This window comes from Anabas testudineus, chromosome 21 (genome assembly GCF_900324465.2).
Source record: "Anabas testudineus chromosome 21, fAnaTes1.2, whole genome shotgun sequence".
In the NCBI taxonomy this organism is placed as follows: Eukaryota; Metazoa; Chordata; class Actinopteri; order Anabantiformes; family Anabantidae; genus Anabas; species Anabas testudineus.
In genome coordinates this window covers 16,519,567-16,545,679 of record NC_046629.1, presented here as the reverse complement: position 1 = coordinate 16,545,679, position 26,113 = coordinate 16,519,567, and the positions used below count along the sequence as shown (strand labels likewise).

The window sequence follows — 26,113 nt, the reverse complement described above, 5'->3', positions numbered from 1 at the left end:
CTTTCCTGCCCCACACACAAACATACACACACACACACACACACACACACACACACACACACACACACACACACACACACACACACACACAGCAGCAGCATCTTTCCAACCTCACTGTACTTGCACATACACACTTGCTCTGGTTAGATCTGCACTCTCGCTTTCACACTTTTTGCCTCACACCTACTCAGATTTTACCGGTTCTTGACACTTCGGACAGAGCAGGTCCATGTTTTGAAATGTTAGATCTGTGCGAGAAATGTAGTCGCATGCATCATCAGCCTCCAAAATGTACAACTTCGGAGGCTTAAATTTCGAAGTTTGAAGTCGGACATGGTTCACTGTTAAATTATCTGCTCATTTTGAATTTCCTTAAAAGCTATACAAGTCAAAGTGCTCAAATATGCTCTGAGAGGCGAAACAGTCAGTTTGTGGTTCCAAGGTGGAGGCTATGAAAATCAGGAATCATCCACATCCTACATAGCTAATAACAACAAAACAACCATTGAAAGCCCTAAAAGGAACAAACTAAAAATCCAGATCATCCTTATTCCTGTTCGCATTTTTCATCATATTATATTATTTCTCTAAGTAATATTAGATTTTTAGAAACCCCAACAGCTTGCCCTAAAGATAACAGTGTCCATCTGTTGGACCACTTGGGTCCAGACTATTATTATTTTTGAATGAAAACTATTGAATGGATTTGTTGTTGTTTGTGGCAACTTTGTGTAGAAGGTGAATGCTACTGACTTGACGATTCCCTGACTTTTTATCTGAAACAACTACAGGTCAAAAAAACATTTTGTTCAACACAGTTGAAAACAGATGGCTATGACAATAAAACCCCCATCAAGTAGTAGCATGCCATCTGAAATACTACAATGGAAGATAATGGGTTCTCAGGTGAACCATTTACTGAGCTGCTTTATTACTTTTTACTAAACTAAATTTCAAGTATTATATCATATTGAAAAAAACTGTATTACTGTGATATACAGATCACAATAATTAGTCAAATAATGAGTATTTATCCTACATTATCACTAACAAAACAGGCTACACCAGCTCCAGGTCCATTTCTTAAGAAATGTGTAATGCAAGCAGCCATGCAGGGTTCAGTATAATCCAAACATCTTAGATTCTATTATTGCATTCCTCCACTTCTGATATTCCAGTATTCAACGAGTTAACAGTAGCAAGAGGTTGCCAATGGTGACCGTCAGTGATTGATACTTAGACGAATTCTGTCTGACATGGCTTTTGTACTGTAATGCTGCTAGCTAAATGTTCATCCATTATTTCCCCTCTCGTTGTTCTGCTTTGTTCCGGCAAGACCAGGTATTGATTAAGGGGTTGCTAAGCAACAGGCTTAGTTGCCACAGAAGCGTGCAGAAGAGAACAGAAAGCCAGATGTGATGTAGTGCTCGGTTACAGCATGACTTTCCTTCAGCTCACTCAAACTTTCCGCTCCTCGAGTCCTTTGAAATGACTGAAAGCAGGACTGCATTCATTTGGTCAGCAAACATCAGCAGAACCGAGCAGTTTGCACTTTGATACGATTGCTTTGATTACACATGGTAACTGATAATGTGGTTTCAGAAAGTGCAGTGTTAAGGTCACGTTATGATGATTTATTAATTTATCTGCCGGGTTAGTATTGTAGCATCTTTAAATACTTTTATGACATAAATCTATTTGATCTCTGGAGTTTTGTGTTACCAAGTGATGCTGCTGCAACTGTTACTAATAAACATGACCTCCTCCTGAGGATGAAGACAACATTAAGTAGTCAGTTCTATACTTAATAATATAGTTGCAAAACCTTCCCAATAACACTGATATTTATGACTGAATCAGTAACAACCAAAGCTAAACTTTTGAAAACGTCCATCTTTGTGTTATTTCACAACAGAAACTCGTTGGCTCACTTGTTGGCTTCAGCAGGACAGTAAGTGGTTTGATCAAATTGACAGCTCAGTTAAGCAAGCCACCGGCTGTCATCATTTTGGTTCAGATTTAGCAAAACTTTCTTTATTTTGCAGTATGATGTCTCCCAACTACTCATGCTATGAAACAAATTGAGAGAAAGTGAGAGAATACTAATGATAGTATTGAGTAAGACTGACTTGCACCTGTGACCAGCGTCATCTGTAGCGTGGCTAAGGCTTATGGGTATTATAGTATAGTTGTTCTCAGAAAAGGAGTTCAAAAAGCTCAAGTTTTGTCATAATATTCATGGCTCTTATTTTACTTTGACTCTTGACAGAAAACTTTGGAAAACTGTGCTAAATGTACTCCAAGACCAGCCGCTGTTCACGCTTCGCAGCATCATATTTATTTATTTGTCTGTCTGGACTGTCACAGCTTCATGACGTTACCAAACTTGGTCTCACCGACAAATAATGTGGTCGGCCTGGCTTTCTTTTCCGTTTTTAAATCGCCAAATAAAGCAGACATTTGAGCGGTGATTCAGAGGTCTGGATTCAGGCTAAATATAAGATGATGAAAAAATTAAATTATGTTTGTGTGAAAGGGATACAGTAAACTGCTGTTTTTTCCCTGTAATGTTAGTGTTTGAAATCCCTGTTGTGTAGTAGCATCATGCACTAAACCAGTGGAACTGCGCAGGCTGTTGTTTGGATACTGGGCAGACTGTCGTAGGTGTTTTATTGAAGGAGTGTGGCTGGCTTAGCTTTGTGGGTTCATTCCAAAAGTGTGGCTCATGAATCGCTGAGGGTTTAAAGAGGAATATCTCTTGACTGGATACCTCTTGAAAAGCATGACTTTGTAGTCAGACGACACTAACGCGTGCTTTCAGGACTGCAGTGTCTGACTTCATTCACAAGGATTCAGCAGGCCTGCAGCATGAATAGTTGGCATTCATCTCCACCTTTCAGCAGTTTTCCTCTCGCTGTACTGGAAGTTGGGCACTAACGACGTCAAGGAGCAGCCTTGGCGTTTTTCTTAGGAGAGTGCGGCCTGTGTTCTGCCGATGTTTGCGCAATAGGAGTCTTCAAAGAGCTCAAGCCTCTTGGGCATACCCAGTCTCAGAGCTGGTTGAAGCTGTCGGCTCTCTCCCCTGTTGCTCTGCTCTCTAGCAGCACCAGCAGACATACATGTACATGCTGTAAATCCCAGTTTTATAGATATAGTTGAAATTGAATTACTATTCCTGACGACATTTGTTTATTTAGCCAAAGAAATCCATTTGAGCTCTGTGCTCTTTTCCAACAGTCGCCTTCGTCTCATTTAAGCACTTTCACACGTTCACACTGGCAGCAGATAATTGAAAGTGTCAGAATCCATTCTTCCTAATGCAGACATTAATTTTGCAGCCTCGGACATATTTATATTTGATATTATGGTCTGTAACGTAAAACGCTGATTAATTGAAGTGGAGTAATGTAGATTTTGAAACATATTTATTGCCTGTGTAATTTGCCGCTGAACAATCACGTCCCTCCTCTGCAGTCTCCAGTTTAATAATGCAGTCTGATACAACATCCCCGCAGTAAAGTCTGCCTACATGTAGCTTATAATTGCCATCATTTTAGAAAGGTGTTGAACTTTTTGGTCAAAAATATTTGTCTTCATGTTAAACCTAATTGTGTCACACTAAAAGGTGTTATACCCTACACTTGCTAATATAAACCAGGTGAACGTGAATGAGATGAAGAAATGGAAAGAAAGAACATTTAGCATCAGTCACACAAAACAGGACTGGACCTTCATCCTACAAGCTGATATCCAGTATGCCAGAGCAAATTGCAGTCATGCATAAGACAGGTCAACACTGTAGATATTGATTCTTTGCATAACTTTATTTGCCAATGGGAATGGACCTGAACAGGGTTCCTGTTCCTGTCTGAAGCAGCAAAGCAGCCCCATGAGTAGTACTCCTCCACCAACATGTTCCACTCTGGAAACTATGCTTTTACGGTCAAAGGCCTCTTGAAAAGCAGCAAACATCTCAAGATTGTTCTCATCAGTTGTTTCAAATGTTCACAGACAAACTTCAGTCTGACCTTGATGTGTCTAGGGGCCTCAACACTGATGAGAGACTTAGACAAGGGTATATTGATGATAGCTGAGGGAGGGAGGCCTATTCTCCATGTTTCTATCATAAGAAATGCAGTTGCCTGATATAACTGGGAAATGTTTTTTGACTTTTCCAGTACCCAGAGAGGATGATCATCATAAACACACCTCCCAGTTCATGTAAAAGCTGCTATAGATGAATGCATGGATGTGGATGGGTGTCTGGACCCAACAGGTTGCTCTAAAATTCCCTGACATCACAGTGAATGGTGGGGCTGAATCACTGCGCGCCTCCTATTCTTCTCAGAGACGCATGTTTGTTATTGCTCAAGGTGAAAATATGAGAGTGAGCCAGCAATTGTTTAGCTAGAGAAATGTCATCCGCCGTCTCATTTCTGTTTTGCTTCTCGAAATAAAGGTTTTTCCAACCCCTGCTGTGCTCCCACACACCAGACACGTGACACACGGAATAATGATAGAGGGCTAAAACGTGACGCTGTGTCGCCAGCAGCTACAATGTGAGCCTCTGCCAGGAGGTTGTTTAGAGATGGAAAAGGTTGTGGAAGCATTCACTGTGGGAAAATGCGAGCAAAGTAACCTCTTTAAGTGATGTTTTCTATCAAGTTGCGGGTGGGAAGCGTTGGGGTGTTTGTTCCTTCGAGACCCTTACCTTTGTGTACATGGAGTCCATTATGTAAAGTCTAATGTCGTGTCTTCTAACAGTGAATACTGTACATGTCACAAGTCTTCATAGAAGTCTTGTCTCTCAGTCTTGTCTCTCCCTATAGAGCTGATGGTATTTTTATCATCTTGTTGATGTGTACAATTCTCCTGAGTCCTTGAGGCTTCAACGAAAGCACAGTAAACTGAAAGCAGCCATGCAAAGATCACCATGAAATACAAGCCTGGCATCCCATCCATCCGCCATTCCCACAGTCTTTTTGTATGAGAGCTATCCCCCCCCCCTCCCTTCTCACTACTGTTGTATTTCAAATCACAAATCCAATTTACTCTAACAGCCCATTTCTGTATTTAACATCCAAAAGTTCAGCTGACCTGCACCAGTGGGTTTTTCGAGGCGTATTAGAGTTGCCTGCTGCACAGTGACACATGAATTAAGAGTGTCACAATTTTGCTGGGCTGGTGCTTAAGCTCTTTTGATATCAGCTCTTTATAAAAACACAGATCGCACAGTCCATATGTTTGTGTTACATTTGAGAGAGAAAATCTTTTTGTGCTGTGTGGGAGGTTTTTACTCAACGGCAACAAAACCTGCCTCACTTAGCCTTAAAAAAGCTGGAGCTGTTAGTCCGGCTTTCATTGCTGGGCTGCTTTCTTTCGCCAAATCGGGCATTAGCTGAAAATGTCACGCTGAGAACTCAGCTCCTGAAGACAAATCCCATCTCTCCCAGACGGGGCAGAGGAGTCTCGAAGGAAAAACAAATTGGAGGAGCTGTATGATTAATGCTACATGTTCCGCGTCAGCTTTTGTGGCGCGAGACTTGGAGCAGCTCTTATGTAGTCATTATTCAGGTTTAATAGACCTGTTGGGGTTGTGGTTTAGGAAGAAGCATGCTGCTAATTTAAATCTATCATTACAATGCTAAGAAGTACTAACTGAATCTTGTCTTTGTTCCAAACTTTGTAAAATCGCCCGTCCGTAGAGTGGATGCAGCCTGAGGCCTGGTGCTGTACAGCACACACAGTAGCTTCATTGTTTGTCTAGAGACCCAGTAATGCACCACTATATGCATGTTTTCTGATTAAAGAAAAAAGTGAAGTCATCCACTCCACCACCGTATTAATTTCTGGCACTGTGAAATCTCGTCAGTCCTGAAAGTTGAAGAAATAATAATAATAAAAAAAAAAAAAGATCACGTGTTTGCCTGTGGGAGGTGATTTTATCATTTACCATCTGGTGAGATTGAACCTGTTTAGCTCCGTGAAAAGCAGCTCTGGTGTATTTGTGTATATTTAGTGTAATTTGTTTGGGCTGATGGGAAAGTTGTCATCTGAATGCTGGTGTGGACGGATGAAAGGAGAGTTATTGTCTGAAAGCAATGGCTGCCCACATTCCCTGGTATTATCCAGGCTTGTTTGTGCAACGTATCGAGAGATCTCCTCACGCTGGTACAGGACACAGTAGTATCAATACTTTTGTCTGAAAAAACTTGATATATCTGTGTCGACTCTCTTTTTTTCAAGAAGTTAAGCTCCCCTCTATTCTAAATATTGTGTCCACAGTCTCCACACCCTACATGTCAGAGGATGATTGAGATCACATTGGCATCGTAGTAGCATCAGTGAATTCACATGGTATCACATGCACACACAGCTGTGTGTTGCAGCCTCTGTCACGTTGTGTCAAAGTGTGTTGATCGCAGCTTTCACACATACAAGAGGAAGATGGAGGGTCGGGTTGGCTCTAATTTCCTCCTCCTGCCTCTACTATGCTGGAAATCTCACTCCTGCCACTCTCTCTCTCTCTTTCTCTCTCTCTCTCATGTGCTCTTTACTGCTTGTGTTTTTTTTTATTTATTTATTTTCTTGCTAGGTTTAGGACTTTAAATTGATTGCAGACTTGAGTGTGGTTGCAGAAACCTAAACTTTTGAAATGACTATTATGAAAAAATCTGAGGTTTGAGGTTTCCCCTGTTAGCAGCTTTAGTCTAAAATATCTAAATATATTGTTGCATGAAAACAGCTCCCTTTACAGTCCTCCCTGTTCTGTTGTGCCCCCCTGCCTCTCTGCATCTGCTTCTCATATCTTTTTTGGTGACTGTATAATGGTTGCTGCTGCCTCTTTTGTCAGGGCTGAGAGTGAAAGTGGAAGGGGCCTGACCTTCTCCTCCTCCTCCTCCTCTTCATCACCCCATCTCTCTTTCTCCTCCTCCTCTGCGTTTGCCTGCCTTTGTGGAGATGAAAGATAAAAATCGGAGGTATGTTAGTCATTTTCTGGCCGTGTGGCACCACACGACTAAGGCATCACAATAAGGAGCGGTGTGGCGTGTAAAGCGGAGCGAGCAGCTTGTGAGCGTATGATGTGGGAGTTTGCCTGGCAACAGGTGAAAAGGCTGGGATAAGACTGTTGATGGTGTGATTTCAGCCTTTCTCAATGTTGTTACCTCCTCTCTCATCTATCCGCACCTGTGGAAACCTCTCATCATCCTTTTGCCTGCTTTTGATGAGGTGTGGATCACTTTTACCCTGTGACTTGCCTGATACCAGTCACCGTCATAAAAAATGCATGAGGCTGATCTGCAATTAAAAAGGCCCCAGGCTTGATCTTGTTGACAGTGAAGTGTCGGTGTTAGGGTTGACATCTAAACAGCGCAGGTTTACCTAATCCAAGGTGTTCATGTGTACTTTGTCACATATGGTGTTAGCTGGGACTTGTATGTTTGTTGTCTGTGTTGGTGAGGAGTGGACTGTGCCTCAGGTTTGCCTCATGTCAGAGGTTTACGTCGGTGTATGAGTCATGACGAGGGTTGGTGGTGGCTGTGCTGGCAATTTGACGACATTGCCTGCTGGAGCAGATGGTTTCAGTCGGCATGGAGGAGGGAGCACACTTAGAGGTAAAGTGAGACATGCTGTTCATTCAGCGGTGGCTGATTGTTGGTCTAAAAGGTAATTCTGCGTGGTTGACGTCCCAAGAGGCAGCAATAGGCAAATTAAATAGTTTTACAAAGGCTTTTCCACTCAAGCAGAAATAAATTCTGGAAGAAATTAATGCTTTCTAATGCTTGGAATTGATACATTTAAACATTTACACTCCCACAAGTTTCCATAAATGGATCATGACGCATCCCTGCTTCACATTGTTTGGACATTAACCAGGCGAGACTTGTTTGTGCATTTGCTTTGGCACAAGCAACTTTGTCCCCTGCCAGCCGGCTTTTTGTCCATAAACGCAGCCATTAGACGCTAATATGCTATTTTATGTGAACTAGTGTAATCAACCTGTTGATTTGTGTGGCCAGTCAAACGTCCTGCTTAATTTGCACTTTATAGATGTTAATAGGTTTAATTTGACAGCGATTTGTTTCTTTAGCAGACATTAAACTACTTATTTAAAAAGACACATCACCAGTCATACATGTGACGTTCACTTTACTCATCGTGAGAAGCTCCACTTAGCCCATTAAAACAATTCAGTGTTTATTCTGTTATGCATCAGGATACGTCTTTGCTGTGTCCATTTTTAATGTGTATCTCTCCTAAACAGCTCATCTATGTGGATGCACTTGAATAAATTACTGAATAACATTTGTAATAATTTATTCATTTTATTTTCATTTGTTTCACCACATTTTTTTACTTCACGTCACAGCAGCGTCAATATCAATCATAGTCCTAAATATGTCCACCCACAGAGAGTCAACTTCATTCTTGTTTTTTTTTTTTTCTTCTTATTCGTGAACTAGTTCATTAAGGTTGTCATAAGCTTAGGACATTTGTTGCATCACCTTATAGAGGAAAACTAAATATGACAAAGGCAAATTAAGAGATCACTAATTACATTTTTGTTAAGAGGGAGGATAAACAAAATGACCACTTGACAACTGGAATAATCCTGAAATTGGAAATAATTACCCTGCTCACTGCTAGAAAAAAACCCCCCAGTATATTACTTCTAACATTGATGATGACACACATCAGAGTGTGATGCAGAGAGATAAAAAAGGTCCTCCTTGAGGGAAAGGGGCAGGATTTATCTCACAGACTGACCCACTTTGAAAATGCCAAATATCTTTACTGGATCTGGTTTGAAAAGTCTCCCCAAAGACTTCTGCAGGTGCAATTGCTGCACTGTCGCAGCAGAAAGCCAGAACAACCTACTGTGTCAGTCAGTCCAGCAGGTGAGTGTAGTTAACAGTAGTTTAACAATTTAATTATATTATATACTCCTCATATGTGTCTTCATCAAAAGCTGATCCAAATAGGAATGATTATTTATTAAGATTAATTTAAAAAAAAAAAAAGTCAAAAGCCAGATTAAATCTCTGTAACACGATTTACACATGAATTTAAACCTTAAACCACTCACTTTTTCAGATCTGTTGCAGGTGTGACCACACTCAGCATCACTCTACTGTATGGTGTGGGCCAAGGTAGCCTCACTGTGAGCCGAATTTAGTCTGAATTTTATTATTATTATTATTATTATTATTATTATTATTATTATTATTATTATTATTATTTGACACATTCTGCATGTGTTTTTTTTTAGTCAGTCATATTATAATGCATCAAAACTACAGGGTAATATCTAAATGAGGTTTGTTTTACTTAATAAAATGTTTTTATCATCTATTCTACATGAAGGAGGTATATGTATATGTTTATATTTAAGATTTCTATCAAATTAGCTGAATACTGTGTATACGCCACCACCAGCAGTGTCTGCTTAACATACTATATCCAAGTCAAAGCCAAACCTATATATATATAAAGTTTCTTCTCAGAAAATCAGAGATTATGATTGATTTTTATATCGAACACAACAGAAGGAATGGGCCACTTTCAAAAGTCTGTAAAGTGAGTTTCTGTGAGATTCTGTGCTATTGTTTAAGCACCAGAAATCTAGGATTATTACACCTTCTACTGTTCCAACAAACTAACATGTGCAGCACCAAGGAATAACAAAGCTGTTTTTATTTTTGTCTCTGTAGTTCCCAAACAATTTTTATACACCTTCTAGATGGTTCCAGACATGAAAAATGGTGTTTATCACACAAAGAGAAGTGTCAAATTAGAAAATGTGATTTTGTCCCACAACTGGAAAGAGTGCTAATGCTCCCGCCTGTTGTCAGGTGTCAACAGTTACACACTGTACAGAACAAGTCAAATACTCATATCAGTACACTGTTGTATGTCATTTATGTAAAGTCAATTCTGAACATTAAAAATTTTTCACCAATAATTTGACAAGCTTCACCAAGCAGTGGCATTTAGCCGTACACAGACTTTTCCCAGATACACTTGAAAACACTTTAAACCAACAGTTTCGGTGTCACTTTGACTTTGACAGAAGTAATAGGCATTGTTGTGGCACTGGCTTCACAGAGGCTCACAGCACTAACAAACACACCGTTTATTTAGTGCACATGCATCATGCTAAATTTTAAAGCCCTTACAATAATCACGGTTCTGTGCACTTAAGTTGTTGACATGATTTTCGAAAGGATGCTTGAGTCTGATTAGGACGTGAAGATTTTTAGTCGATCCAAAACACCCTCACAGTGCACTGTGATATATATATATATATATATATATATATATATATATATATATATATATATATATATATTTATTTATTTTTTTTTTTTTTCCCTTCAGGCTCCAGAGCAGCTAATAAACTAAACACAAGCTATTAAACCAACTAAACACATCACACACACTTTTATAGCAACACACATACACTGTAGTAAAAGCTGAATGGCACAACAGTGCACTTCACGGCTGGTTGTGAAGGCTTTTGCAGCCGTGGACAAAGCAGCAGAAGCAGTTCCTTTCGCAGAGACAGATCCACGGATAAAGCTGTTCAGAATCTCTGTTTGATCCCTTCGACTTCCCTGTGAAAAAGGGTTCACTTCCATGGTACGGAGTGATCCTTCCTGCATGATATCTGCATATCCAATTTAGATATCATAAATGCTGTTTGATGTAAAAACTGTTGTTGATCACTCTGAATTCTATAAATACTAAGTTACAAAGCAGTGCAAAGGTTGATGCCAACATGCCATTCTACTCACAATGATCACCCAAAAATCCTGCCAATATTGTGCAGTAAAGATATAAACCCTGTAGTGTGAGGCGGTCCAACCCAACTGCTCTCTTTTTCCCCCACCCCAACATTACACATTACACGATCTTCATCCCGATGCCCTATATTAGCAGGGTGGAATCAGAGACTGCTCTTTTCTCTCTCTCTTTCCCCTCCCCTGTTCTCTCCATCCTCTGTTTCCCACCGTTCTACTTGACAAAGTGCAGGGCCTCAGCCGCCACCACAGAGCCTTTGCTGCTGTCGAGGCTGGTGACCAGCTTGAAGCCAGATCTCAGCGCTAGCATCACTGTCTCTAGTTTCAGACAGTCAAGCGTGCACACGAATGTGCTGTCCTCCTTCAGAACGAGCCGCGAGCCAGGCTCCGACTTGATGAAGTGACGGAACTGGATCACGTTGGACGACACCACGAATTCTTCTGGGAAGCCATCCAGGCGGCTCTTGGAGATCTGCACTAGTCGCCCTTTGACCTTGTCGATGAAGGAAGGGTCGCTGCAGTACACCTTGAGACCCTGCGACCTGTCGTGGCTGTCCGTCACCTCCAAAAAGGCGGGCTCCCGCTGAGCTGCCCTCTGACTTTCCCACTCAACCACGGCCTCCACCAGTTCACTCAGACGGTAAAAATCGGCCTCCCGTCTCAGGAGCCCTGCCTCCCGGAAGTCGTCAGGAAGCTGGAGCTCTCCCGTTCTCAGGTAGTTGAGCACATGCCGAAAAACTGGACCGTCCCTATCGATGAATGGGTTGCCCATGGAGTCGGTGTGCTGAACGGGCTTCTTACCATTGGCCAACTCTTCTAGAAAAGAACCCTGTTGCTTGGCTAAGGTGGTCCGGTGGGCAGTGTACAGGAACCCTCCTACGTTGAGGGTGATGGTGCCCGAGGAGGGCTTCTTGAAGCTCTTGCTGGGCTGCAGCAGGTCTGGGTTGATATGCCTCAGTTCACTTTCCATCCTTCTGAGGTTCCATTCCATTCTCCAGTCACCCTCTCCAGCCTCGACCCAGCCTCCTCCGAGCTGGTGTGCGTGTGCAGTCAAAATCGAGTCTGTTCTGTTCTTCTTCTTCTGTCTTTGGGATCTGACTGTGAGAGTCTGTGGTGCCTCTGAGAAAATGAAAAGGTGTTGTCAGCTGTCGTGTAGTGAGAGTGAATCTGTTTGAGACTGTGTGGTGGTGGATGGGTGAGTGCTGTCTGGCAGAGGCACTACAGTGAACCGGGAGCTGAAAACAGACTGGCTTTCTGTGTTGCTCCGTCCCTCCTCTCTTTCTCTCTCTCTCTCTCTTGCTCTCTCTCTAGGAGTGGGTGGGTAGACAGCGTCACATGCAGGAAGGAGAGGGAGGGGAATATGTGAGCAAACAAAACAAAAAAGAAAAGAGTACGGACTCCAGGAGCTCTTTCTTGCTTGCTCTCTTTCCCTAATTATCTCTGATTTAAAAAAAAAAAAAAAAAAGGCGCGGAGCTCAGCTCTAGCAATTAGCGCACGCATGCATGCACACCCTCGTGTCACCAGATGGAGGGAGGGGGTTGCTTCCATAATTTCTGTGGTGTGAAACTGTCTCAGCTTGTGTGAGTCTGAATATGAAACTCCTTTTGCAGCCAAATCCATCTGTTTACCACACAGCACTTGATGTGAACTGGAATATGTTTGATAAAGGAATCCATTTTAATTCGGGGGTTTGCTGGCACGCTCCTCGTGTATCATCTCTGGTGATGACAGGGAGAAGTAGGCTGCTAGATTTACTCATGTAAATGAAAAGCAACAGTGAATGCGTTTATGTAAATATTCTATTTTCTCTCTTGCAAGGTAACAAGCAGTTCTCCGTCTCAGTGCTTATTGTGCGTGTGTCTCGTTAGTGGGATACTGTTGGGGTCCGGTGGAGGAAATGGACCAATTACAGTCAATAGTGAATCTGTCATGAATGACAGGTTTGGACCACTGTATTGGTCTGTAGCCCCCTCGGGGACCTGCACTAGACTAGTTCTTTGGTACAAACAACTCACACCCACACTGTGTGTGAGCTTCACGTGACCAGTGAAAGTGCTAAAAATCACAATTCATAACAAGGAGAGAATACATAAAGTCTATATTATGTAGAGAGCTGTGTAAATGCTTCAGACACACTAGGTACCCATCAGGGAGGAGAAGGATCAGTTTGTTCTGCAGCATAACAACAAATCCAAACACACAGTGAGTCATGAAGTGCTGTCTAAGGAGTCCTAAAGTAGATGGTAAGACCCCCACTGAACCCTGATCTCAACACTACTCAAACAGTAGTACTGAGCCACGTGTAGTACAATGTGGCACTTCTGCGTTAGACATGTTTTAGCTGGGAGAGGGATGATTTCTCTGTGTCTATTTGGAGTGTGAGTGTATGGTCATTAGAGACTGGACAGTTAAAAATCAATGTGTACTGAGTACACAGTCTGGCTGCTTCAGCAACCACATGGTGTGTTAATATTTTTTTGTTCTTGTGTGACCCACAGTGTAGTCAATTTAAAAAAAAAAAAGACCCACAAATACTGCCATTGCTTCTATCCTACCTGGAGTCATTCAGTCCACACAGCTGTGTCTTTTCTATGTTTTAAGTTGGCACCTTGACTTGGCAAAGAGGATCTGCTCTTCTGTTCAACTCATCAGTGTTTCACACTAAGAAAAAAAAGGCACAAACAATCAGGTTGATAGCCAGCAAACTGAATGTTGAATGTTTATTCTTGATTCTGACCCCAGCAACAATTCTGCTGCAGTAATATTTGAGTGCAGACGGTTTGTAACCCACTTTAGATGTTGTTTTTTTGTTTTTTTTTACACCAGGGAGCCAATGCCAGTCAGTTTGCATAATTTATCAGCAGTTGCACAGGAGTCTGGCAATGACAGGATTCCTGGATTGTGACAGTATTTGTCGCTGCAGGGCAGCAGAGGTGCGCTAGCTTTGCAGAGATGTTTACAGTACATCTCTGACTAGTCGGTGACAAAATGCTGTTTGTTAAATTATTTCACTTCATTTACTTTGGCAGGAGAGTTGGCAGATGAAGACTTGGCTGTAATGACGGACAAAAGTAGCACGATTCAAAGATCATAGTTTTAGGGCTACAGAAATGATCATTACTGTATTTAATAAACTCTTAATAAACAAATTCTGTTAATTGTTTTGTAACTAAAACATCAGTTTCCCAGAGTAGTCGCTCTGAATGTCTTGTTTTGTCAGATCATCATTTCAAAATCCAAAGGTTATCAGTTTATTACCACTGGTAACTACAAAAATAAGAAAATACTCACATTTGAGTTGCCAGAACTAGAGAAATAATCAAGTAAATTAATTAATTTATTAACTGTCCAATGGTTAATTGACTGTTTCACCTCTGATTCATATTAGACAAAAAATCCTATCATGCCAGTGGGGAAATTGTGCGGTCACACAGTAGCAGCAGTAGTATTAGAGAGGTAATGAGAACATGTTTATCTAATTTTATAAATCACTTTCATTTTTAATTTTGCAAGTGGGAGAATTTATTTTGAGGATTTTGTCTTTTATTTATTCCAAAATTTCATTAAGTTCACTGTGTTTCTTTGTGTGTGTGTGTGTGTGTGTTTGTGTGTTTGTTTGGGAGAAGATCTCAGAGTGACTGTGTCTCTGCTGTGAATTTTCTAATCATAAGCGATTAGTGATATCATCATCATCAACAACACTCGATTGGAATTGCAAACGAGGCCAGGATGCAGCAGAGAGGATTGTGGGAGGTTTGACCTGTTTTCTGCCTCCTGTTCATTAAAACTGGCTCATCAAGGATGATCATTGTCTTCAAAAGAAGAGAAGCTGTTTGTCACTGTCTCTTTATCAAACTGACAGCTAGGACATGTGAATCAAATTTCTTACAAAGCTGAAAGCGAGGACTCTCCTGCCCTCTTAAAGGCAGTGAATTATTCATGGAGCTGCTCTAAGAGCTTGTGGTATAACATGGAGTCACTGACTGCTGTGAAGCTGGCATGGCAACCACTTAAAATAGGGTTTTGTATGAGCTCAGAGCTGTAAGTCTCTTGCTTTATTGAATATGGATGTCTATCTAGTGTATAGAATCTATGCATGTGTCACGGATAATGCGGCTCTACCCTGGAAAGTCAGGCGTGGAGCCACAGGTTTAAAACATAACAGTAACACCCAAAAACATCATAAACAGTTAAATCAATGATGAAACCATTAAAAAAAAAAAAAGATTGTTTTCTTGTTTAGCCCTTTAAAACCAATAGTTCACCATTATAAAAAACTTGTAACCAGCCAATGAGTTTTGGCTTACAGCAGTCCAGACCACAAGTAATCACTTTGAAGCCTATTTGCTGCATATGGATGTGGCTAATCCCTGCTAAATTCAAACCGAGTGGGCTGAACACAGTTACAGACGTTGGAAAATCACTTCAAAGTTAATGAATGGAATCATTAAATTTCCTTAATGAAGCAGCCTCTGGGCTAGGTACACACGAGCTCTAATGGAAAATTATATTTGGAGATCCAATCTACATCCCCTCCACCGCCCCCCATTGCTTCCTTGTTGTCATCGTATATAGACAGGGCTCTGTCACTACTTTGTATGTGTGAATCTGGCAGAGGAGAAAGGAAAAAGTTTTAAGAGTTACTTTGTTCACTCTGTGCAAACAGCCTTTGAATCCGATTTGTGAAGCATGAAAACCTTATAAATTAAAGTAGTTGTCAAACTGGGCACATGTGCACTAACCTGTTCTTAATTTTCACTGCTACACTGGATGTAGACTACACTGGATTCTGTTTGCACGTCTGCTCCAACAGTCTTCAGACCTGTCATCGAAAAGAACCTCGAAGAACTGGTAGAATTTCACCAGTTGCCTTAGGAAAAACAGAGCAGCTGTCATTATGGGCATGCGTTGGCTATTTATAGCACTAATGTCTGAATCTGCACTGACTGTATCATTAACTCATCTCACGTCCCGTAAGCCATCATTTTCAGTGAAATCAGAAAGGTAATGGCAGTTTGTCCTGCTCACATCAAAACCCAATGGAAGAAAAAGTTAATAAAACCGGAAATAAATATTCAAACCCCAGAAAACACTGGGAGATATTAATTTGAATAAAAGAAACAACTTGAACAGAATCTATCACACAAAGTGTTTTTATGATGCTCTTTAAGTTAAATGAGTGTGTTGACATGCAGCACTGTGGTCTCTTAATGTTACGTAATACAATTTATAGACACAATACTTTAGTATATAGCCTGTTCTGCATTACATTAATTATTCATGTTGGTGTATTTACAGAGATGCATTTCTTCATGTAAGTTATTTAACAATTACAGTCAGGTCAGCCTCAGTGGAGTGTTTGCTCGGTAAGATGACTTTGTTGCAGCCAGAACTGTTTTAAAGACACAAGACACACTTTATTCTTATTTATCTGCCGTACCTCATTTAAATGGTGGAAGCAAATCTGTGGTGTTGGAACACATCATGAATCCAAGTGCTTTTGTGAAGAACAGTTTTAGGAAATAGAGATATGCTCAGGTCAATCGCCTGGCACATCACCTGGTCAATCCTCAGTTGCATTGTAGTTGTTTTTTTGTGCAGTGAATACACTGTGTAAACAAACGTAGTAAACGAAAATTAAATTGGCTGTTGGGAAATTGGCTACCAGCCTGCACAAACATTGTTTCTCACCTTATATTTTCTATTGGTAGCTCATTATATCACCTGCAGCTGACCCTGTTGCTTGCTTTGAGGTATGCATTCCCACTGCACCATCTGTCTTTGTAATCATGTTTATGTGTGCGACTGGTTGTTGTTGTGTGTAAACGCCGTTTCCTAACGTGGTCCCGTGTCATTCCGAAGGCTTTTCAAACTATCCCCAAAATTCAACTTCAAACACTGGCGGTATAACTGGGAGGTCACCAGCCTTCAATCGGATCCCAGTCGAGGCCAAAGTCAAGACGGCGTTGTTTTAGAGAAGCAGGGAAGTCATCCAAGAAGTCTCGTTGAAGGATGATCTCGGAGCAGGGAGCTCTGCGGTCACGTGAGCAGCCCGAGGCTCAGTAACAGAAGCGACTCAGACCTTGTTTTGGAAGAGAAAACATCCCTTTGTAGACACTGAATGGAGCTGAAGGCTAGAAAACCTTTAGAAGAAAAGAGGAAGACCTGTTTGGCTGTGATAGTATTACAATAGTGAGCAGCAGCATCCATGTTGCGTGCTGATAAGGGCTTGGATGTATTGTATTTATTGCTCTCACTTCAGTATATGAAGGCAATGTGTGTTTGTGGCCGGTGTATTTTCACACACGGATGGGGAGGGATAGTTTATCCGGAGATAGTGATGGTGTATGGCGGCCTGGTGGGCGGTGAGCTGTTTGTTGTGTTTAACATTAGGAAGGTCGGAGCTTTGAGGAAAGGGCCTCAGAGCAGATGGAGGTAAGAAATGAGTGTGAGGGGGTGGACAAGTGGCCTTCTCACCCTCGCATCTGTCTCTCTCTCTCCTCCTTTCCTGTCTTCACTTGGCCATTAGCACTTCCACACTCTTAAAGAATTAGCTGAATGCAGTACCTGTATTTGCATGTCTTAAATATGGTTAACACAGGTCGTACTTTTTACATCCACATCTTAATTAGTTTGCTTTATTTCCCTCGAATGATGACACCTATTCATATTTTGAAATATTTCTCTATTTATTAAGTGGCTTTAAAAGAGCACACTTTGAGGAGCTCTTCTACTTAGTCTGCTGGCTTATTTTATATTAAGAGGTTATCTCATATTGGTAAGAAGTGAGTTTAGGAGACCTCGACAGCTCTGCTCCTCATCTCTGCTCGAGGTTGGAGATGTAAAAGTGTTTGTATTGAAGACGAATGTTTGAAGTAAAAACCAAAATCTTAAAAGAATCCAAATCTTTCACTGGCTTTTCTTCATCTCATCCAAATATGAAGTCATGTACAGCCTGGATGACAGGTGCGTAGGAGAATTAGGATATTGAATGTCTGCTGAAGGTGTGGACCACGACGCAGGTCTAGCACTGAGGAGTTGCAGAGTGAAGCCAACATGCAGGAGTCTACTAAGTGTTCCTCCCACACACATAGAAGCCTTGAGCTGCACTTGCAGTGTTCAGTCCAACAATATGTGTTTTTCCTACAATACAGTGCCCCCTGGATCCTGATGAGAGGAAACGGGGACTTGGATGGCAGGAGGAAAGCTCTCCTAATTCCTTAATGGCCTTGACCCTGTTTCAATGCTAACTGCTGCACAATGGGGATGCTGGGTTAGGATATTCAGTAGTCCTATGTATTTTTGCACGTTTCTTGTGCGTGGGTGTGTTTTTTAGACATGTTGCTGGCAAGTGCTTTGGCACTCACCAGCCAATAATTGCACATAATTGCATCCATTTGTGGGAAAAGGCAAAGATGAACATTAGTGAGATCTGTGACACGCACCACAGAGCGCCCGCTGCCTCGAGTTTAAACGCACGAGGAACACAGGATGCCAGGTGGCATTTGATGGTTACTGGGATCACCGTGGCTGTTGCTTCTCCCTTTGTTCAGCTTCGATTAACACTGAATACATCAAAGATGGCTGTATTCTCTAGTTTTTGTCAACAAATCTCATGAGAAAACCAAAGGCAGTAATCAGACTGACAAGTGGGACACATTTATTCCTCTGTTCCCTATACAGTAGCTCGGCACAGTTGGATGATGATTCCCTCGTTATAATGAAAATGGATGTTTATGTTGCTTTACCATTGAGCACTGTGCGTTTGTGTGTTAACCTATGATTTTTTAAAATATTTCCCCAGAATAAGCACCATTGGCACCTTTTTAGATGGAGCATCCATCCAAGTGCAACTTCAATATGCAGATACAAATACGTTTTAGTGCACGTGAAAAGGTCTCATGAATCCAACACCAAATTTAATTATGGTTTAATTGAGACAATCTGAAAAGACGCTAGTTGTGCATCTGCTATTAATCAGGAACCAAATGCAGACACAGTTTTCTTTTTTACTTGTGTGGGAGGACATCAATAAAACATTAACTGTGTTAGCAGAAGTAACATGTCTTTCTTGTTATTATCTGGACACACAGACTAAGGAACAAAAGATGACACGGAGCATTTAAAGCCGACGGATGGAGGTTTCCCGCTGCGTCTCCATCGTCAGAATCCGACATCACAGCGTCACGACGCCTGAGAGGGAGGGAGATCTTCTCGTTTTCTTTGAATTTGTCCCCCACGTTTTAAGTGAAAGGGACAAAGACAAAAGAAAAAGACGCACGTGAGGGCAAGGGCGGGAACTGATGGTTCCTCTCTCCTCTGTATTTGCGCCAGATCGACTCATTCATTATTCATTCAGCTGTTTGAACTTTGAACCCACAAGTCACTCACTAACTCTAAAGTGTGACTGACGGCTCGTCCACCTGAACTGCCATCATCAGCAGCAGATGATATCATATTGCATCATTTCCTCTCTCTCCTCTTGTCTTTTTCTTGCATCCTTCCTCAAATCTCAGTCCCTTCCACTGAAACCGTGAGGAAGAACGCAAGGAAGAAACAGGAGTGAGCGAAACATAGCTGTAGTTAACGAAAGTGGGATGTGTCCAGTCTCCTCCTTCACTGGTTTCACCTCTACAAGCTCTCTGTCAAGTCTGTCGCTGTCTGTCGCCGCTTTGAGCGTCTCCCTCCCTCTTTCTGCTCGTCAAATGAAGCGGCTTCTCAGACCTTTTTGTGCGTCCACATACGAACGATTGCCAAATCTCACACCGGTGCACAATAGCCGGAAGTGTTGCCAATACAGACGCCAACGCTCACCAACTGGACTCCACCAACTCCTCAACAGTCAATTCAAAATTAGCGAAAACAAACAACACAATTAAAACTGGGTGATGATGGGAGAGGACCACAAGAGGCTTCAAATGGTTTAGAAAAAATAAAAAAATAAAAGGTTGTGGGTTGGACAGTTGAGTAATTGGCTAAAGGACCTTATGAAAGAACAGCTTTAGAAATAAACGCAACAAATGTGGACAGAAACATATTCAAGGTGAACGAGGAGGAGCTGAAAATGTCAAGCTGGGAGTTGTGAATGGTTTATGGAGGCTTTATTATTTATGTTTAGTTATTATCTGGCACCACATGATTTATAAAAAGGAACAATATTTTAAAAACAGTCCCAAAACCTCTGCATGGGATAAAATGGCAGCTTGTTTGTCTCACCTTTTAGATTCACTTGACGACGAGGTGGTGTTTTTTTTTTTTTTTCCAGTTCACTGTATTATATCTGGGAATGATAAACTAAACGGAGCATGTGGTACGTGTTAATTCACTTTATCCGACACCAATTACTGCTACAGATATATTCGATTTTGGCTTTTACCAGCTGTGCACACCTGGATTTAGACGGCGTCGTTCAGCTGGGTTCAGGCTTTTTAACTGCTTAAAGAGAAGGTGCAGAGGGTTGAGTCACGGAAGTGGGCTCAGCTCTCTTTAAAACCCAGAGTTAGAAAAAGAGATTAATGAAATGAGTGTTCAGCAATCAGTGTTTTAAAGCGGGAAGTAAGATGATGTCTCTGCTTGTTTTATTAATCCACAGACGGAGCACAATCCCACAATTTACCTAGTTATTTATAACGTTCCTGTCAGCGCAGGGCTTCCACCGCTGCGAGTGTGACTTCATGCGGAGTGACACTCTGGTTCCTCCCCAGTGGCCCTTCATGACAGTTTGAATACCGTCCTCCTTGCACTTGCGCTGCTGAGCTCTGGTAGACCGAGCGCTGGGTTCTTCATCCGTGTGGCGAGAAGTGTGAAAGTAAAACAGATGAGTCAATTAAAATATTGTATGAAGCGTTTAGGAATTAGAGCTGTTTTTATTTCTGGCACCCCGGAGCTGGTGGCGCTCTGAAATGATTGGATGGTTCGCTGCTCAGCTGTTGCAGCCCAGGTGTGTGTTATTCACTCATTTACTTCAGTTGCAAGTAAACAGATAAACGAGTTAATTTCAAGTATGGCATTTGCATTTGGAATCTGTTCCAAAGAGCTGACACGTCCTCTGTGTGTGTGTGTGTGTGTGTGTGTGTGTGTGTGTGTGTGTGTGTGTTTTTCAATACTACTGTTGTGAGGAGACTTTAGCTGGTTTAAGGACAGAGCGTCTTATTTTGAAGTAGTTTGTAAACCCCACTGAGCCAAAGTCGACATTTTAGATTATATCTCATTTTATTTTGTGCTTTTACACCTAATAACCTCAAATCAAATAAATAAGTCTAGATTGTTACAGGAAAAAAAAAATCTTAGCATAGCATAGAGAGATGGAGTGTGTGTGTGTGTGTGTGTGTGTGTGTGTGTGTGTGTGTGCGGAAACACACACGATCAGTGAAAGTATCACAGAACAACTTTGACATCTGTTCTTCCCGTGAAATGTTACTTGAATAACTTGTACAACATTCAGATGTCATTCAGTAAAAATCAGTATGTGTGTGTGTGTCTGAATCATGATTGAGTAGCTGACTCACTGTCTCTGTTGTAGATGAAATCAGTCTTGAGGGGACGGTGGTGCACAGAGCCGAATGCAGACCAGTCGCCAGTGAGAGCTACATGAGCCTGAAGAAGTGAGTGAACTTAATAATATAAATGTAATAATCGTAAATTCAAATGCATTGAATGGTGGTTCAGGATAAAACCACGAGTATTTAATAGAAACATGAGGGGAAATAGTTTATAATTGAAATAGGACCACGTTCCTGCTGCGTTATAAAAACACGGTGGAGTTTTCACTTCAAAGGACCCCTCTCAATGAAGTCAAACACAGCGTAGGAGTCGAAATATGATATTTTAGAGATGCACTTGACAAAAATAACATGCAGCGTATACCACAATCCATAACATTTTCCACTACAGTAAAGCATCGGTCAGACCGCTCGTGCATTATTCAACAACAAACATACACGAAATGTTCACACGAGTGCAGCAAACAGTCGGGGGGGGGGGGGCAGTATTTGTTTTCTGAAGCTGCGCTGTTGAGTTCGCTTCTTTCACCCCTGCAACCGCACAAAATCTGTTCAAGTGTTGTGAATTAGCTCCAGCAGCAGTAGAGAAGTTGCGACATGTTGACAGGGGCAATCGCAGCAACTGTTAATGTGTGTACACTAAACACTCGAGGCCACTCTGGCATTTCTTTTTTTTTATTTATTTCTTTTTTTTATTTTGGTTTCTGTCTCCTCTTCATTGGAATCTGCTTTTCCAGCCAGAGGTATTGGATGGTATTGCTATAGCAACCGCATCACGGCATCTCTGTGGCAGATGCATCGCTACAATACAACCAAAGGCGAATGCACAATGCCGTATGCTTTACTGTGCTTTACTCAGCCATCGAATCTGTGAGACACATCACACATGAAAGAAACCTGCGTCAACCCCCCGTAGAGACTCGGGTCTTCTGTCATCTGCCCTCAAATAGATGACAGGTTTCTGCGCTGGTCATCTGGTCAGGACTCTCCCTAGATGGTGACATTCGTCTACTGTACAGTACGCTCTAAATCATTTCATTTCCAACTCAACAAAGAAAGTCTTCACTTTTCACTCCAGTTTTATAATCTCCCATTTCGATGGCAGCTGACAAATGTTCCTCCATCATGGCAGGCTACAGGATATGTGGGACATGATGTTGTCATGGTGGCATCTGTGTGTGTGTGTGTGTGTGTGTGTGTGTGGACAAAATTCAAGAGCAGTTTTGGTGGAAGCTTCACCACAGTTTTCTCCTGTAGACAGTGATTTATTTATTTATTTTTTCAGTGATGCAGCAAAACACTTTTCCTCTTACTTTGCATATTAAAGAGGGGGTGGGGGGCATCTCAATGCTTTTGGGGAATAACGAGCACAAAATCTGTTCTAGTGTATTAGTTCCAGCAGGAGTAGAGAAGTTGCAACATGTTGAGCAGCATCGCAGCAACTACTTCACAAACTATAAACCTTCATCCTGTGGTTCCACTTGTACATGTCTGTTAATGTTTTCAAACTCCTCCCGTATTGAAATGTCTCCGCTTCCAGCTGAAAAGATTATTTATTTAACACACAGTATGTAATCTGATGCATCTATAACTTTACAGTTGATATATTCTATGAATGTGTCGTAGTAAAAATAACAGCTGCAGCGTTTGTCTGAATCCATCAACTTTGCTGTTTTACCCAAATAAAACATGTCCAATGGTCGACCAGTCAAGATGAATGAAGGTCAAGAAAAAATAACCAGAGAGCCAAATATCTCTGAACAGCTGCCGCTGCTGCTTATTTGGACACTTTAACCTCAGGGTCGTGTCGGTTGCTCGGTGCCAACAGGCACATCTGTCGGCGCACATCATCAACACGAAGCTAACTTTTTGTCTCCCCTGTGCGTTTGTGTGTGTCAGGCTGCAGATTAAAGAGTCCACCAAGCCGCAGCGTTTGTCACAGCAGCTGGAGAGAGCTGTCACGACGATCTTCAAGCCTGTGGCCAACCACAATTTCAACGTGAGGGACACAGAAAAAAGGGAATCACCCGTTTGATTAAGTGATGTTGTACAGAAGTAAAAGTAATGAAGGGTGACTTAGGGCAACCAGGTTTTATCATCATGTGACACTTCTTAAAAAGTACAAATACACAGATTATCTGTAAAGATATTTAATCACGGGCTAAATGCAGACTAAACGTGCGAATGTGCTCATTCCAAGGTGGAGTATGAGAAGAAGAAGAAGTCTGAGGGGAAGATGGTGAGGGCTGAGCGGCAGGTTGTGTTAGACATGCTCTTCTCTGCCTTTGAGAAGCACCAGTATTACAACATTAAGGACCTGGTGGACATCACCAAGCAGCCTGTGGTGAGCAGCGCACACACACACACACACACACACAGACACACACACACACACCGTAACTGGAAAGACAAAAAAAAAACAAAAACAATACACCTGCCCACTATCCACCTTGCTTTGTTACATTTGAACAAATCGCCCACAGCATGACGTTCGTGCCTTTTCACACTAACTGTTGTGGCTGAAATTTTTTGCACACACACACACACACACTCATGCACGCACAAACATGAGATGAATTGATACAGTGCAGTGGATTCGTTCCAGCTCGCGGAGAACAGCAATGTGTAGGTGCTGATGAGACCTTGAGGTCCTTCTCTCTCTCTGATTGCATCTGATTGCATAACCATTGGCTGAGTAGGAGTCAAACGCTGCAATACACTCCACACCATCATTTCTCTCCTAAAGCACTTGGCTAACACTCGAATTAACTGAACCAAAGTAACTGTAATGCCCATTATGAAAAGTCTGGATATGCATCACAGCGTTATTCATTAGGTAGAGCGGACGCGGCTCCGCAAGCTCAACAGGGACCCCTAGTGGCTGTAGGAGGTTACTCTCGTCTTCTTACAGCTTCCACTCGCTATTAGAAATGAGGTTTGTTCTGATGGATGGATGCTGGAATAAGAGTCACAGGGAAGCTACAGTGTAAATAGGTTGAAATGGTGTTAAACTGATCAAATAAACCTTAAGTTAAGATAATTTCATTAGTTGCTGCATCGGCTCAATCAGTGCATCCTAAAGGAAACTGTTCACCCTAACATGCAACACATTTCACCGTGTTTCTTCTCTGTCTTTCAGACCTACCTGAAAGAAATCATGAGGGAAATCGGGACGTACAACAGCAAGGGGGCTCACAAAAGCACCTGGGAACTGAAGCCAGAGTACCGCCACTACCAGTCCGCTGAGGAAGAGGAGGCGATGGAGACCGCCTAGCTCCGCCAGGGGCCTCTGAGCCCGGGCACTGTTGTTAGTGTCATCACACGGAAACAGATAGAAACTTCCAGCTGGTTGATGCTCCTGTGGAATAAAAATAGTCCATTAATATATAATATGTTTACTTAGATTTGAGTTGACGTATGACACATGAGCTAACATAGAAGAGTGGATGTTAAGTCACCTTGAAAAATGAAAGTAAGTCTGTATTTTTCTGTATAATGACTGTTTGTATTTCAAGTATTAAGATTTCAAGTGAGTTTCAACTTTCTGGAAGTTGAGCAGTGAATAACCAGCGGCTGTCGTTTCTCCTGAAGTTTTTCTTAATGAATTCAGCCGCCTTCATATTCCGATTCTGACTGAACATCATCCGCTTTTCTTTTCTTGAACTTTGTGCGCGTGTTTTACTTTCTCTGCAGTTAAAGATGTTCTTTGCGTTTGATGAGCGGAAGTGAGCTCTGTTAATAAATAATAAAGATCATGTCTGTTAGGTGCCAGCGTTGTGCTTTTCGATGATGCTTCTGTGACTTCTCCTAGCCTGAAGTGTCAGACTAAACCTTTTTTCTGAAGTCTGAACCAATACGCGGAGCAGTAATGAGCAGTGTCTGCAGCTTTAGCAGCTAAATTATCCTGGAAAAAAACAAAACCAAACAAAAATTTAGCAGCTGCGGTCGACAGATTGCTTTTATCTTATTTGTTCACATACTGTAGGCTGCGTTTCTGCTGCAGCAGCAGATCACACTAAAACAATGATTAAGGAGCAAAATGGCTAGAAACTCATTTCTAGTCACTCTGCACCTTTCCAGCAGTGTTACTATGGCAACCGTGCACAGCCTTTAACTGTCCTATCATAAATGACACGGGGCAGAAACCTGCTGCTGGAGCTGTTTTTCAAATTTAAAGCATGCGTCTGACCAAACGCTTATCACTTGTGTGTCAGCTGGTGTTTTCCATCGGCCATCAAAGGGCAAACACCTGATTAGAGTGAGACCAGGAGCCGTTTTCACAGAGCGTCCTAAATCTAAAAGTTGCTCAAAGTGGTGAAAATTCTTAGAATTATGACATTTAAAAAACACAAACACTCGGTGACAGTGAGGACACATGTAGATCATGTAGGGATGTGCTTTCTCTCATTGAGAGCACATTTTTAACTGTAGATGAAGAGTCAGGAAACAGGCAATCTCTTAATTAATTATCATTAAATTATGCTGAACACTGGGGGCAACTAAATGCTACAGGAACCTCCAACGTGGCGGCTACTAAACTCTAAAGTTGTTCTTTAGAACACTTACTGACACCACAGTCGACATCAACCAGTCAAAACACAGTCTCAACACTAACTAAACAAATTGAACCTGCAGATGAACAGATCCACGAGTTCTCCCACCCACAGTGCAAATCATCACGTCCAAGCAGCCATTTTACTCGGGTCATTCCAATATCTTTTTGATCAACCAATCACAGCTTTAAAACAATATGTAATAATCACTAGGATAAGTGTTTGTCCTTTCGGAGAGTTGCTCTGGGAAGTTTC

The 26,113-nt window shown here is 41.8% G+C and overlaps 2 protein-coding genes across 3 annotated transcripts in view; one reads left to right on the top strand and one right to left on the bottom strand.

Annotated features, from left to right (window-relative positions):
* Positions 1 to 25,050, top strand: part of LOC113172767 (general transcription factor IIF subunit 2-like) — a 29,905-nt gene extending 4,855 nt beyond the window's left edge. For both annotated transcript variants that reach the window (XM_026375789.1, XM_026375790.1), the window contains exons 5-8: positions 21,326 to 21,407; positions 23,205 to 23,304; positions 23,506 to 23,649; positions 24,445 to 25,050. In XM_026375789.1, coding sequence (XP_026231574.1) covers positions 21,326 to 21,407; positions 23,205 to 23,304; positions 23,506 to 23,649; positions 24,445 to 24,579 — 461 coding nt within the window. In that variant the 3' untranslated portion in view covers positions 24,580 to 25,050. The remainder of the gene's footprint in view (positions 1 to 21,325; positions 21,408 to 23,204; positions 23,305 to 23,505; positions 23,650 to 24,444) is intronic.
* kctd4 (potassium channel tetramerization domain containing 4) lies at positions 10,376 to 12,029 on the bottom strand. Its single transcript, XM_026375788.1, has one exon. The coding sequence runs from the start codon at positions 11,791 to 11,793 to the stop codon at positions 11,017 to 11,019; it is 777 nt and encodes a 258-aa protein (XP_026231573.1). The 5' UTR covers positions 11,794 to 12,029; the 3' UTR covers positions 10,376 to 11,016.
* Positions 25,051 to 26,113: the final 1,063 nt, after the last annotated feature.

Bases quoted from the DNA above. Each gene is read 5' to 3' on its own strand.
- kctd4 (XM_026375788.1), bottom strand. From the start codon at position 11,793: ATGGAATGGAACCTCAGAAGGATGGAAAGTGAACTGAGGCATATCAAC.